This window comes from Artemia sp. Qi Xiang Cuo, chromosome 3, assembly GCF_049724085.1.
Source record: "Artemia sp. Qi Xiang Cuo chromosome 3, ASM4972408v1, whole genome shotgun sequence".
Classification (NCBI taxonomy): Eukaryota; Metazoa; Arthropoda; class Branchiopoda; order Anostraca; family Artemiidae; genus Artemia; species Artemia sp. Qi Xiang Cuo.
The window spans coordinates 5,936,028-5,950,121 of NC_142796.1; the positions used below are offsets into that span (position 1 = coordinate 5,936,028).

The following is a 14,094-nucleotide window of genomic DNA, read 5'->3' on the forward strand; positions in this document are numbered from 1 at the left end:
GACGTGAGAACGTCGATACGATAGTTGTTTTTTAACTTTGTAACATTCCGAGTTGCAATTTTCATATTCTTTAAATCCTTTAAATCATTATGGTGTCAGAAAAAGCAATGGTCCCAGAACCAGTCAGGACGGGGCTAACACATCTTCTAAAGTCTACACGAAGCGCTTAAGCCTGACAGCAAGAAGTCCCTGGGACATCTAGTAGGAATTGAGACTTTGTGCAATCCTTGCCCCATTTTGGTCACAACATGATTTCGTACACTTGGCGATGCTGTTCTATCAACAAGAGTCGAAATCCTGCACAGATAGTCTCAAGCCTACTACCTCTGACTCATTATATATTCATGCTTATAAATATTATGCTACTATGAGGAGGCAAACCATAATAGATACTTGGCTAGGAAGAGGTTTTGCACCATAACAAACAAACCGAGAAGAATTATCTGTTAATCAGAATCCAGTACAAATGCTGTGTCGTTTGCTAGGTTGTAATTTCCTCGAGGGCCGCCACACCTCAGAGTTGCCCTGCAGTGCTGTTCGCAGTCAAGGTTTTGGTTAGGCAAGCTCTTGAAAGGTTCAACCTGACGCAACTATTATTTCACGCAAGCAGGACGATGTAGCAGAGAGCCTAAACCTTCTAGCAGCACTGGAACAGCTCCAACCTTTAATACCCTGCCTATTCTTAGGGTCATTCATTAGGGTTCATGTATCGTTTGGTTTATTTAGTAGTTCAGTTAGTTTATTTGGTTAATCAGTTTGTTCAATGTATATTCCAGCATCTCAGTTGATTCAATTACTTGGTTCCTTTAGTTTTTTTTGTACATGTGCTTGTTTTATTTGTTCACATATCATTTTGTTCATTTGCTTCAATTGTTTTAATTGACTCATCAATTAGTTCGATCTGTATTCCAAAATTTTACTTGGGCTGCTAGAAGCTTGGAAGTTTTCTAAAAAAGCTAAAAATCTTTAGAAGACTGAGCTTATGAATTTTTATTTTATAAAACAAACATGTTTATAGAATATTTGATTTTTAGGTCATAAACTCGTCTTGCAAAGTGTTTTCTCAGCTAGAGATGATAATGGAGACATCTGAACTGGTATGTATTCTACTTATTTCTTCCAACTAAAAACCTTACTATCAGTAGTCCTTGGTGGTATAGACGAGAGTGTCTCCCGGTTTTATGGAGAACGATAGCTCTAGTCAACCAAGCCACCGAGTCAACCGAGAACCGAGCCAATGGGTCCCTTATCCCCATTGTGAAAGGATTAAGGTGGTCAGTTTTAAGGGGGTGCTCCTGAAGCTTCTCGTATTTTAATTGAAGATTATGATTTCATTGTAATTAAGAGGTAAGACAAGATGTTTATTTAACAAAATATCTATCCGATTTCGAGGTCGAAAAAAAAACAAACAGGAAAAAACAAATATCAAGTTAAACAGGTAAAAACAATAAAAAAAACATCTTGGCTACTGTACTTCTTTCCAGATAATCAGATTAATTATCTTTTTAATAGAGAAGTTTTTTTTAACAAAAGAAATTTAATGAAGAGGTACTTTCATGCAACCATCTGCCCTTAATCACGTGGTTTGCTTTTCACTAGGTTGCAGCTAGAATGCATCATCTATATAAGTTAATGCTGTATTACTCTGCCCCAAAGTATGCCACATAGCCCAATCTTTTTTGTAAGGTTAGTAGTATTTTTTTTTTTAGGTTATATATGATCTTTAAAAACCCCATTTTCAATGTTTCGGCTGCTATGCGACGTGGTTCGCGCTTTATGAGGTTGCAGCTAAAACACACTATTTATCTAAGCTAATTCTGTATTACTTTGCCCCAAAACCAGAAACCTCACTATCTTTGTTGTTAAGGTTGGCGGTATTTAGTTTTTACTTATACATGACCTTTAAAACCCCGTTTTCCAGGTTTTGCCTACTATGGGGCGTGGTTCCCTCTTTACTCTGTTGCAACTAAAATGCACCATCTAACCAAGCTAATGCTGTATTAATTTGCCCCAAAACCTGCAACCTCATCCAATCTTTGTTGTTAAGATTAAAAACTAAAAATATATTATCTTTTTTTAAACAGGATTTTTGAAACACGGTTTATCATATTTTGGCTACTATTGGCCGTGGTTCACACTTAAACAGAATGCAACTAAAATGCACCATCTATACAAGCTAATGCTGTAATATTTCGCTCCAAAACCTGCAACCTCACCTAATCTGTGTTGAAAAAATATATTACTTTTTTTTAAACATGATTTTTCAAACCCGGTTTATCATATTTTGGTTACTATTGGCCGTGGTTCACACTTAAGCAGGATGCAACTAAAATGCACCATCTATACAAGCTAATGCTGTAATATTTCGCTCCAAAACCTGCAACCTCACCTAATCTGTGTTGTTGAAAAATATATTACTGTTTTTTAAACATGATTTTTCAAACTGGGTTTATCATACTTTGTCTACTATTGGCCGTAGTTCACACTTAAGCAGGATGCAACTAAAATGCACCATCTATACAAGCTAATGCTGTAATATTTCGCTCCAAAACCTGCAACCTCACCTAATCTGTGTTGTTGAAAAATATATTACTTTTTTTTAAACATGATTTTTCAAACCCGGTTTATCATATTTTGGCTACTATTGGCCGTGGTTCACACTTAAGCAGGATGCAACTAAAATGCACAATCTATACAAGCTAATGGTGTAATAATTCGCCCCAAAACCTGCAACCTCACCTAATCTTTGTTGTTACGATTAAAAACTAAAAATATATTCCTTTTTTTTAAACATGATTTTTCAAACCCGGTTTATCATATTTTGGCTACTATTGGCCGTGGTTCACACTTAAGTAGGATGCAACTAAAATGCACCATCTATACAAGCTAATGGTGTAATAATTCGCCCCAAAACCTGCAACCTCACCTAATCTTTGTTGTTAAGATTAAAAACTGAAAATATATTCCTTTTTTTAAACATGATCTTTCAAACCCGGTTTATCGTATTTTGGCTACTATTGGCCGTGGTTCACACTTAAGCAGGTTGCAACTAAAATGCACCATCTATACAAGCTAATGCTGTAATATTTCGCTCCAAAACCTCCAACCTCACCTAATCTTTGTTGTTAAGATTGAAAACTAAAAATATATTCCTTTTTTTTAAACATGATTTTTCAAACCCGGTTTATCATATTTTGGCTACTATTGGCCGTGGTTCACACTTAAGCAAGATGCAACTAAAATGCACCATCTATAGAAGCTAATGGTGTAATAATTCGCTCCAAAACCTGCAACCTCACCTAATCTTTGTTGTTAAGATTAAAAACTAAAAATATATTGCTTTTTTTTAAACAGGATTTTTGAAACCCGGTTTATCATATTTTAGCTACTATTGGCCGTGGTCCGCACTTAAGCAGGTTGCAGCTTAAATGCGCCACCTATATAAACAATTGGTGTATTCTTTTATTTATTGAACACCCATCATTCACATAACATGATAAGACTGAGTATACTTTTCCTTAAAATATAAAATATAACCCAATCTTTGTTGTTAAGCTTACCAGTGTATAGTTTTATTTATATTTCATTAAAACCCCATCTTTCACATTTCGACTACGATAACTGACAGGTTTTTTTTTTTTTTTTTTTTTTTTTTTTTTTTTTTTTTTTTTATCGTTATCATAGTTATAGGGGAATTTACATTTATTTCGTTCTTTTCCTTAAGAATTAAGATTTTACTGTGACATTTGGGTTTTGGAAAAAAATAAGAAAAGTGCATTCCTCCGAATATTTTTTTTGTTTTAGGGGGTGTGGTTTAAAATCTCAAAATGTTACAGAATAGTGCAAAATAAAACTTACAAAATAGGTACCGCTAAAGCAAATTGCCACATTCAATTATTTTAGCCCGAGCTGGGCCAAAATGTTATCAAGCAAAAAGTCTAAGAACCATTGAAAAGCTATTTACACGGCCACCAGGTTGTCCCCACATCCAGAACCATTGAAAAAATAAATATATATGTATATATATATATATATATATATATATATATATATATATATATATATATATATATATATATATATATATATATATTAAAGTGATTACATGTACATTAAAGTGATTAGTGCTATGTACGAGAATAATACTGCTGCGGTTAAGGTAGGAAATGAGGTTAGCAGCTGGTTTTGTATTAAATCAGGAGTTAAGCAGGGCTGTGTTCTATCCCCCTTTATATGGATTATTTTGATGGACTTTGTTTTAAGGAGCACAGGAAAGGCAATGGGAGACCACGGAATCAAATGGGGAGGAAAAAGTCTCCTGGACCTGGATTATGCTGATGATTTAAGCATCCTAGATGAAAGTATGAGCAAAATGAATGAAGTTTTAGAGTTTTTGCGAGTTCAGGGTGCTAGAATTGGTTTTAAGATTAATGTTAGGAAGACTAAGTCACTAAGGCTAGGCATAAGCGAAGATGAAAAGGTGACGTTGGGTAATGAAAAGATTGATCAGGTGGGCAGCTTCACTTATCTTGGTAGTATTATTAGTAAAGATGGTGGGAGCAGTGAAGATATTAAAAATAGAACAGCCAAAGCTCAGGGTGTTTTTTCACAGTTAAAAAAAAGTCATGGAAGAATAGGAAGATAAGTCTGCAAACCAAGATTAGAATATTAGAAGCTGCAGTGATGAAAGTGGTCAAATATGGCTCTGAAGCATGGGTGCTTCGAAAAGCAGACGAATATTTGCTATAGGTTTTTCAACGAAAATACTTAAAGGTGGTTACGTGTATCTGGTTGACTAACAGTATGTTAAATAATAGGTTATTCAAAAAATGTGGTTCGATACCGCTCTCTAGGGCTATAATGAAAGAAAGGTTGTGGTGGTTAGGGCACGTTGTGCGGATGAAGGATGACGGATTGCCGAAGGTTGTTCTTTTCGGCCAACCATCTAGGGCTAAACGGAAAGCAGGTCGTCCCCGTCTGGAGTGGGAGGACGCCATAAAGAAAGATTTAAAGGAAATGGGAACTTCGTGGGCAGGTTTAAAAAGGGAGGCTTTGAATAGATTGGGGTGGAGGTGGATCGTGCGTAGCTGTGTTGGCCTCAGGCGGCTTGGTGCTGCGGTGAGTTGTTAGTAGTAGTAGTAGTAGTATATATACATATATATATATGTAATACCGGGAGCCCGGCGGCTTCGCCGTCGGGCCCTGGCACTCACCACGCGGCTGGCTTCTATATATAAATTCTCACTGTAGCTTGTCTTCTAAACGCAGACAATTTGAGCCTTTTCTTGATGTCATGACGTCCAAAAAGACCTTAAATTAAAAGTGGTGCCTTTGTAATATTACATATTTTTTATTGGACTTTTGCCTCGGCTTGTCTTTTGTCATTTTGAAAGACATATCATCGAACCTTTGTTTCTTTCAATTGTTCAGGTGGTGGGAAAAAAACTTCTTTTTCTTCCAACGATTTATCTAGTCCAGGTTTTTGTTTTTCAAAGGTATGGAAGGCAATAATGATCACCTTTGTTTCTTTTAATTGTTCAGGTAGTGGGACAAAAACTACTTCTTTTGCCTTGGCTTGTCTTTTGTCATTATGAAAAACGTATCGCCGAACCTTTTGTTTATTGTTCAGATGGTGGGAAAAAAACTTCAATATCTTCCAACGATTTATGCAGTCCATTTTTCTGGCTTTCAAAAGCATAGGAGGTATTGATGACATTACCCTTGTCAAATCCAAAACCCAATCCTCATAGCCATCCTTTTTAATTTGTTTGGGTCGTTACGCCTCGGCTTATCTTTCGTCATTATGAAATACGTATCGCCGAACCTTTGTTTTTTTTTGTAACAGAGGTATGGGGCACGCGGCAGGCTTCTATATATAGATTCTTACTGTCGCTTATCTTCTAAACGCAGACAATTTGAGCCTTTTCTGGATGTCATGACGTCCAAATGGACCTTAAATCGGAAGTAGTGCCTTTCTAAAATTACGTGTTTTTTATTGGACCTTTAACTTTTGCCTCGTTTTGTCTTTTGTTATTATGAAAGACATATCGCCGAACCTTTGTTTCTACTTAAATTGTTGAGGTGGTGGGACAAAAACTTATTCTTTTATCTTGGCTTGTCTTTTGTCATTATCAAAGACATATCGCCGAACTTTTCTTCGAGAAAAACCTTTTTTGCTTTGTCCGATTTATATAGTCCAGTTATTTGGTTTTACAAGGTATACAAAGTAATCGCAGCCATCTTTGTCTCTTTTAATTGTACAGGTGGTGGGACAAAACTGTTTGTTTTGCCTTGCCTTCCCTTTTGTCATTATGAAAGACAAAGCGCCAAACTTTTCTTTCTTTTAATTGTTCAAGTGGTGGGACAAAATCTTTTTTTTCTTCCAACTATTTATCCAGTCCACATTTTTGATTTTCAAAGTGATAGTCGGTATTGATTTATCAACCTCCACCAAAATCGAGTCTTCTAACACCATTAATGTTATTACTAAATTATTGCCTTCTTTTTACCCTAGTAAATCTTTCGATGTAACGCAATTCGTACCGTCGAACCTTTGTTTTTTTAACTGATGACAGGCAGTTGCCGGTGGCATAATCCAAACACGAATCCCAAGCCCAATCATCATTGTTATTATTGTAAATCTCGACACGTTTTTGATTCTTGCTATCCTGGTTGATTTTCAGTAAGTGGCTGCTCTTCATTGTCATTTTTGACAATTTAGCAATGGCCTTTTCTTTAGCTGTCTGTATTGGTGCTGTTGCAATTGATAATCCAGGTTGTCAAATTTCACATCTTATGACGTGTGATAGTTCAGGTGTTGGTTCCAAAGAGTCATCATTTATACTAACTGCAATTGCAAAATTTTCGTTTTTTTGTTCCTTTCAATAGTCATTAAATTATATAAATAACTGTTGCGTTGGAAACGCAACAATCTTATTTATGCTATGCATGACATCATATAAGAAAATACTTATCGGGTGCCATATATGATGTCATTTGAAATGCTTATATGATGCAATAACATATTACATGACGTCATTTGCAAAAACCAAAATTAAGGCTCTTAACAATTTTTCTCATACTTCTGACCTATCTAGATCGTTTTTTATGTGAGAATATCCCAAGATACCAATTTTCCCAAAAAAATGTGGAGCCGTTTTCGAGAAAAAATACACAACTATTACTCACATATAAGGATAGTATATATATATATGTACATGTATTTATGTGTTTTTTATCGAAAACAGCTCCATATTTTTTCGTGAAAATGGGCATCCTGGGATATTCTGACCTAAAAAAAACCATCTAGATAGGTCAGAAGTTTGAGAAAATTCGTTGAGAGCCTTAATTTTGGAAAAAAATACGTGAGTGACGTCATTTTTATATAAATCAGTAATGCATAACATCTTCACACTTATGTTGAAAAAACTGGTAATTGCAAAAATATTTGTATAAATTTTAACAAGAGATTGCAACAATTCAAAAACCTTGAAAAATAAAACCAACAGTTTGAAGCTTAGTTGTTAGAAATCGTGTTTTCAAGAAAACTTGAATCGTTGTTAGAAATCGTTGTTAGAAATCGAACTTGATTCAATAATCAAATATATTTGAAAAGATACAGTATGAAAAGACATCAAATTGCTTATAGAGCAAAAAACTGGTAATTGCAAAAATAATTGTATATATTTTAACAAGGGATTACAGCAATTCAAAAACCTTAAGAAAGAAAGCTAAAAGTTTGAAGCTTAGTAGTAGACCACCAGTGTTAGAAATCGGACTTGCTTCAATAATCAAATATCTTTGAAAAGACCTCGGTATGAAAAGACGTATCAGTATGTAAAACATGAGGTAGACCCAAAAAACGAAAATTTACAAGTGTTATAAATGATAATTCGTTGGAAGAAAACAAAGTTTTTGTCACATCACCTGAACAATTAACAAATCTACAACCTGGACCATGATGTAAGACTAGACCAATAAGGGTAGATAAAGCAAAGGGAATTGGCAAATTGTCTGAAGTGATGAAAATCCAAAATCAAGTAGAAAGAAAAATGGGGTTACAAGTTAAGCGATAGCGAGAAGCAAAACATGTCAAATTTGAAAATGATAACGATGAGAACTAAAATGATGATTCTTTGGTTAAAAAAACAAAGGTTCGGCGTTATCCTTTTCATAATGACAAAAGACAAGCCAAGGCAAAAGTTAAAGATCCAATAACAAAAAAAAAGTAATTTTAATAAGGCGCTAATTCTTATTTAAGTTCATTTAAATTGATGAAAATGAACCACAGATAAATGTGAATAGAAAACTAGTGAAAGGGAGAGTCACAACGGCTAAAGAACATGGCACGGAACACACGACAGTAAGAATGATATTGAATTGTAAACGAAATTTTGAACAGTAATCTGTGGTTTGAAACTGGAAAAGACATTTTTTTTTATCTATAACGCATTAAGAAATTAAATGAGATGGTGTATGAATCTAAACTGCTAAAGCAAAAGGCGTGGAAAAAACTTTCTGAGGTAAAGATGAGTAAAAATGAACAATAAAATCTACGGTTGGAAAACAAGGAAGAGTAATGACTGACCACAAAAACGATCTAAATAGGTCAGGACTTTAAGAAAGAATTCGTATGTTTCACAGGGCGGCTGTATCGAACCTGTGATGACATCATGTCATCAAGAAAAGGCTCAAATTTTCTTCGGTCAGAAGACAAGCTTTGGGAATCAACACATCGTTAATGCTTGAATTTTTGAGGGGAAAAAAGCCTTGTTCAATTAATTTTGTTTGCTTATTTTCATGTTTCAACGTGGCAGCACCGACGAAAACATGGTACTGCCTTAAAAACCTCGTAATTTTGAAACAACCAAAAGAATAATGTTTGAAAATCATGGTTTAAGGTATGAATAGACCTATAATAGGCTGTGGAAATACCAAAGGCGTTATGTGAGATGTGACAAATCAGTCAAAAATGAGCTATATACTGATCCCACTAAAATCAGGCACGCTCGATTGATTGGTTTAATAAGAATACACATACCATGTTTCGTTGTCGAGATATTCTCAATTTTATAATCCACTTAAAACGCGTTACAACCCAATTTCGACCAGTTTTGTAGACCAAAAAACGTTAAAATCATGTAAGATTGCTATGTAAGGCTCACCATGAAATGGCCAAAAAGACACGATTGGAGTTGGAGAGAGATATTGAGACATGCTTCCCAGAACTTTTTTTTGTGTCTCCTGAACATTTTGGGAAATGTCACTTAACGCTTCCCGTATTGTCACTGCCCAAGTGAGTCTTGGGAGTAAATTTTTTTTTTTTTTTTTTTTTGTACTCTTATGTTCCTAGTGCTTTAAGTTATTTAACAGGTCTTCGCTGTTGAAGAAGAAATTAAATAAGAAAAAATACGTTACTTATGTATTATACCAAAGACACTCAAGAATTGAAGTTAGGTTAATCATAATGAAATATACCAAAACATGATGAAAATATAATACTTTAGTTTTATAATAATACTTGGCTATAATAATAATTTGGGTTATATATTTGCACCCCCTAATGTGCAAATGTATAGCCCAAATTAATACAAGTCCAATACATTCTGTCACCCGTCATTTGTCTTTGTGGCTATGAAACCGGTTTTCTCAGATCATACATTCAGCAAACTTGTCGACTGTGTTTGGTACGGTGTTGCGATGGGTGGTACAATTGAACCAGATTCAGTACATTTTTCTTTCGACCTATACATCTGTTCGACTTTTTCTTTAAGTCGAAAATTCAGTACAATTTTGCCAAACAGGAACAAATTCAGTACATTTGCTACAAAACTCAGCGATTTTTTTTCGATTGCCGGAATTAGGATTTAGGAATTAGGAAACTGTTCATTGTTATAAAAAAGTTTCGCGACTTGTTTGTCCATTCTTTGTGACTTTGAAGGGACTCAACGGGCTCTGTGGGAACGTACGTTTTCAACTGTTTATTTTAAAAAAATTGGCATCAAATTTAAAACTTAAAAAACGAGGCCCATTTAGTTCCATCGTTAAGGTGGGTCTGTTGAAGTATACTTTAGACCTGACCCATTGGTAACACATGAATAGGGAGAGGTGCAAATTAGCTATCCCTGATAAGACAACTTATTTTTTACTGTATACCATTCAGTCAATTGCACAGATACTGTCCAGTAGAAGCAGGATATAAGAAAATCACTTTTTACTTTATATGTAAAGAATCTGTGATCGCTTGTTAGGGCTTGTGGTGATGCCATCCGCGACAGCTCAAGTACTGAAAGAAGAAGTAGATAAGTTACTTCGTGTTAGAAATATTCAAATGGAGAATTGCATAGGGTCTGGATGGGAAAATGCCTATGTGAATATGGGAGAGATAAAGGGGTTGACGGCTCTGGTGAAAGTTGACAATCCACATGCTGTTGTTGTTAGCTGTGTCTGCCGTAACCTCGCTCAGTGCATGTCTAGTGCCTCCAAGGACACCTCCCTAGAATATGACGAGTTTATACTACTACTACTAACAACTCACCGCAGCACCAAGCCGCCTGAGGCTAACACAGCTACGCACGATCCTCCTCCACCCCAATCTATTCAAAGCCTCCCTTTTTACACCCGCCCACGAAGTTCCCATTTCCTTTAAATCTTTCTTTATGACGTCCTCCCACCCCAGACGGGGACGACCTGCTTTCCGTTTAGCCCTAGATGGTTGGCCGAAAAGAACAATCTTTGGCAATCTGTCATTCTTCATCCGTACAACGTGCCCTAACCACCTCAACATTTCTTTCATTATAGCCTTAGAGAGCGGTATTGAACCACTTTTTTCGTATAGTCTATTATTTGAAATACGATCAGTCATCCGGGTACCCAGAACAATCCTAAAGCAATTTCTCTTGAAAACATCTGGAAAATCTTCGTCCGCTCTTCAGAGCGTCCATGCTTCAGAGCCATATTTGACCACTGTCATCACTGTAGCTTCTAATATTCTAATCTTGCTTTGCAGACTTATCTTCCTATTCTTCCAAACTTTTTGTAACTGTGAAAAAACACCCCGAGCCTTGGCTATTCTATTTTTAACATCTTCACTGCTCCCACCATCTTTACTAATAATGCTACCAAGGTAAGTGAAGCTGCCTACCTGATCAATCTTTTCATTACCCAAGGTCACCTTTTCATCTTCATTTATTCCTAGCCTTAGTGACTTAGTCTTCCTAACATTAATTTTCAAACCAATTCTAGCACCCTGAACTCGCAAAACCTCTAAAACTTCATTCATTTTGCTCACACTTTCATCTAGCATGCTTAAATCATCAGCATAATTCTAGTCCAGGAGACTTTTTCCTCCCCATTTAATTCCGTGGTCTCCCATTGCCTTTCCTGTGCTCCTTAAAACAAAGTCCATCAAAATAATCCATATAAAGGGGGGTAGAACACAGCCCTCCTTAACTCCTGATTTAATACAAAACCAGCTGCTAACCTCACTTCCTACCCTAACCGCAGCAGTGTTATTCTCGTACATAGCACTAATCACTTTAATGTATTTTTCTGGTATACCATTCAAGGATAAAACCTTTACTAAAGCACTTTTATCAACAGAATCGAATGCTTGCTTATAATCTATAAAACTAAGGACCAAAGGTGTTTGAAAAGTCAGGCACTTCTCAATTATTAGCCTAAGAGTGAAAATTTGGTCGACACATCCTCTACCTTTTCTAAAACCGCACTGCTCTTCTCTTAAAACTTTGTCTACCGCATCTCTCAGTCTAAAAAGTATCATATTACTAATTAATTTACTACCTACAGAGACCAGACTAATGCCTCGATAATTACCACACTCACTTTTATCACCTTTCTTATAAAGTGGCTTAATTAAGGTTTTCCTAAAATCGTTAGGTACTTTCCCTTTTTCGAACATCATATTCATAATCTTCAATAACTTATTTCTAACCTCAGAGCCACCATATTTAAGAAACTCATTTACCACCCTATCAGCACCTGGAGCCTTATTATTCTTTAATCCTTTTAGTACTGTTGCTAATTCCTCCTCACAAAACAAATCTTCCTTCAGATCCAAGGTATCACAAACTTTTTCATTTTCCTCTATATTTTTTCCTGCAACTCTATCTCGGTTAAGCAAGTTCTCAAAATGTTCGGCCCATCTCTCTTTAGTGTTTTCCTTATTGTTAATTGCGACCCCATTCCAATCTTTAACTTTGACAAGTCCGGATTGACTGCTCCCTCTCAATTTGTTAACGTGCCAGTACAAAATTTTACTATTATGCCGTCTAACTGCATCTTCCAGATCCTCGGCAATTTTATCCATGGCCTCCACTTCACACCTCCTTCGTTCATATTTTAATGCTTTCTCCACTTTCTTTACATTTCTTTTGTTTTCATACGATTTATCACTCAGATAATTCTTGTACAAGTCCTTTCTCCTTTCTATTAAACATAAAGCTTTTTCACTAATATGCTTAGCTGCAGTTCTAGCTTTCTTCCCTAGTACACCTTCAGCAACTTCACAAATTATTTTTCTAAAATTATTCCAACCTTCTTCTACATTATCAAATTTTAAACTCTCAAGTTTAGCATTCAACTGTTCCTGGAAAGTTTCTCTCAAATTCTCATCCTAGAGTCTACCAACATCATAACTTCCCGGGAGGTAGTTACCCTTCCGATATTTCAGTTTTAAATTAACCCTTGACACTGCTAGATGGTGATCTTTACTATTAACATCAATAATGGCACTCTTATATACCCTAGTATCTTGTATTAATCCTGCCAGTCTTTGGTTTACTATAACAAAATCAATAAGGTTTGCTGTTTTACCATCACGTGAATACCATGTTAACTTATCAGCCATTTTATGACCAAATACTGTATTGGTTATAACTAGATTGTTATACCTACAAAATTGCAAAAGTCTGTTTCCATTACTGTTTTCTTTTCCTACACCAAATTTACCTAGGCTGGTATACCATCTATCCCTATTTCTACCAACCTGGGCGTTAAAATTTCCCAGTAATAACATCATATTTCTACCTGGGACCTTGTCTATTTGCTCCTGTAACTGAAAGTAAAATTGATCTGAGTCCCTAGTATCTCTGTCAGTCGGTTCTACAGGGGCGTATACTACTATAACTGATACCCTGAACTTTCTAGTCATAAAATGAGCAATTAATATTCTATTATTAATTCCTTCTCAGCCTAAACAAGATTTGACAGCTTCCTCATTCATCATAAGCTCTACTCCCTGTCTATTTACCACATCCTTCCGGCCTGAGTAAACACATTCTATGTCACCTAATTTCATGCTTCCTGCCCCTGGGATATTAGTTTCTGAAACCCCTAATAAATCCAATTCGAATAGTCTGAATTCGTCAGCCAACATGTCAATATGATAGTCATTTTTTAATGTCGTAACATTCCAAGTTCCAATTTTCATGTTCTTTAAATCATTGAAATTATTTTCGCCTCAGGAAAAGCAATGATCCCGAATACCAGTGCAGGATGGGGATCACACATCTTCTCAAGTCTACACCGAAGTGCTTAAGCTGGACAGCAAGTGCTTAAGCTTAGAACCGGACAGCAAGAAGTCCCTGGGACCTCCCTGAATGTAGGCTTTGTGCAATCCTGAGCCAATCTGGGTCACAAAATGGTTTTCAGCACTTGGCGATGCTCTTCTATCAATAAGAGTTGAAATCCTGCACTGAAATTCTCAAGCCTACTACCTCCGACTCATTATAAATTCATGCCTACAAATAATATGCTACTACGGGGATGCAACCCATAAAAGATAAATCAGCTAGGAAGAGGTTTTTCAGCCCAAAGACACCCATCGAAACATACTAAGCCCAGAAGAATTGTCCATTAGTCAGAATCCCCTGCGAATTCTGTGTCGTTTACTAGGCTGTAATTTCCTCGAGGGGCGCCACTCCTCAAGTGGTTATGACGAGTTTATCCGCGATGTATACAACTATACACAGCATTCACCAAAACGCACTGCAGCCTACACAGAGTTTCGGGGGATAACGAACAAGAAAAATCTTTGAGCAAACTTTGAGACTACTCAAAGTCTGCGATGTCTGT

The 14,094-nt window shown here is 36.0% G+C and overlaps 1 protein-coding gene across 2 annotated transcripts in view; it reads left to right on the top strand.

The window, feature by feature from the left end:
• BORCS7 (BLOC-1 related complex subunit 7) overlaps positions 1 to 14,094 on the top strand; it is a 70,840-nt gene that overhangs the window by 27,189 nt on the left and 29,557 nt on the right. For both annotated transcript variants that reach the window (XM_089108436.1, XM_089108437.1), the window contains exon 3: positions 1,035 to 1,097. In XM_089108436.1, coding sequence (XP_088964562.1) covers positions 1,035 to 1,097 — 63 coding nt within the window. The remainder of the gene's footprint in view (positions 1 to 1,034; positions 1,098 to 14,094) is intronic.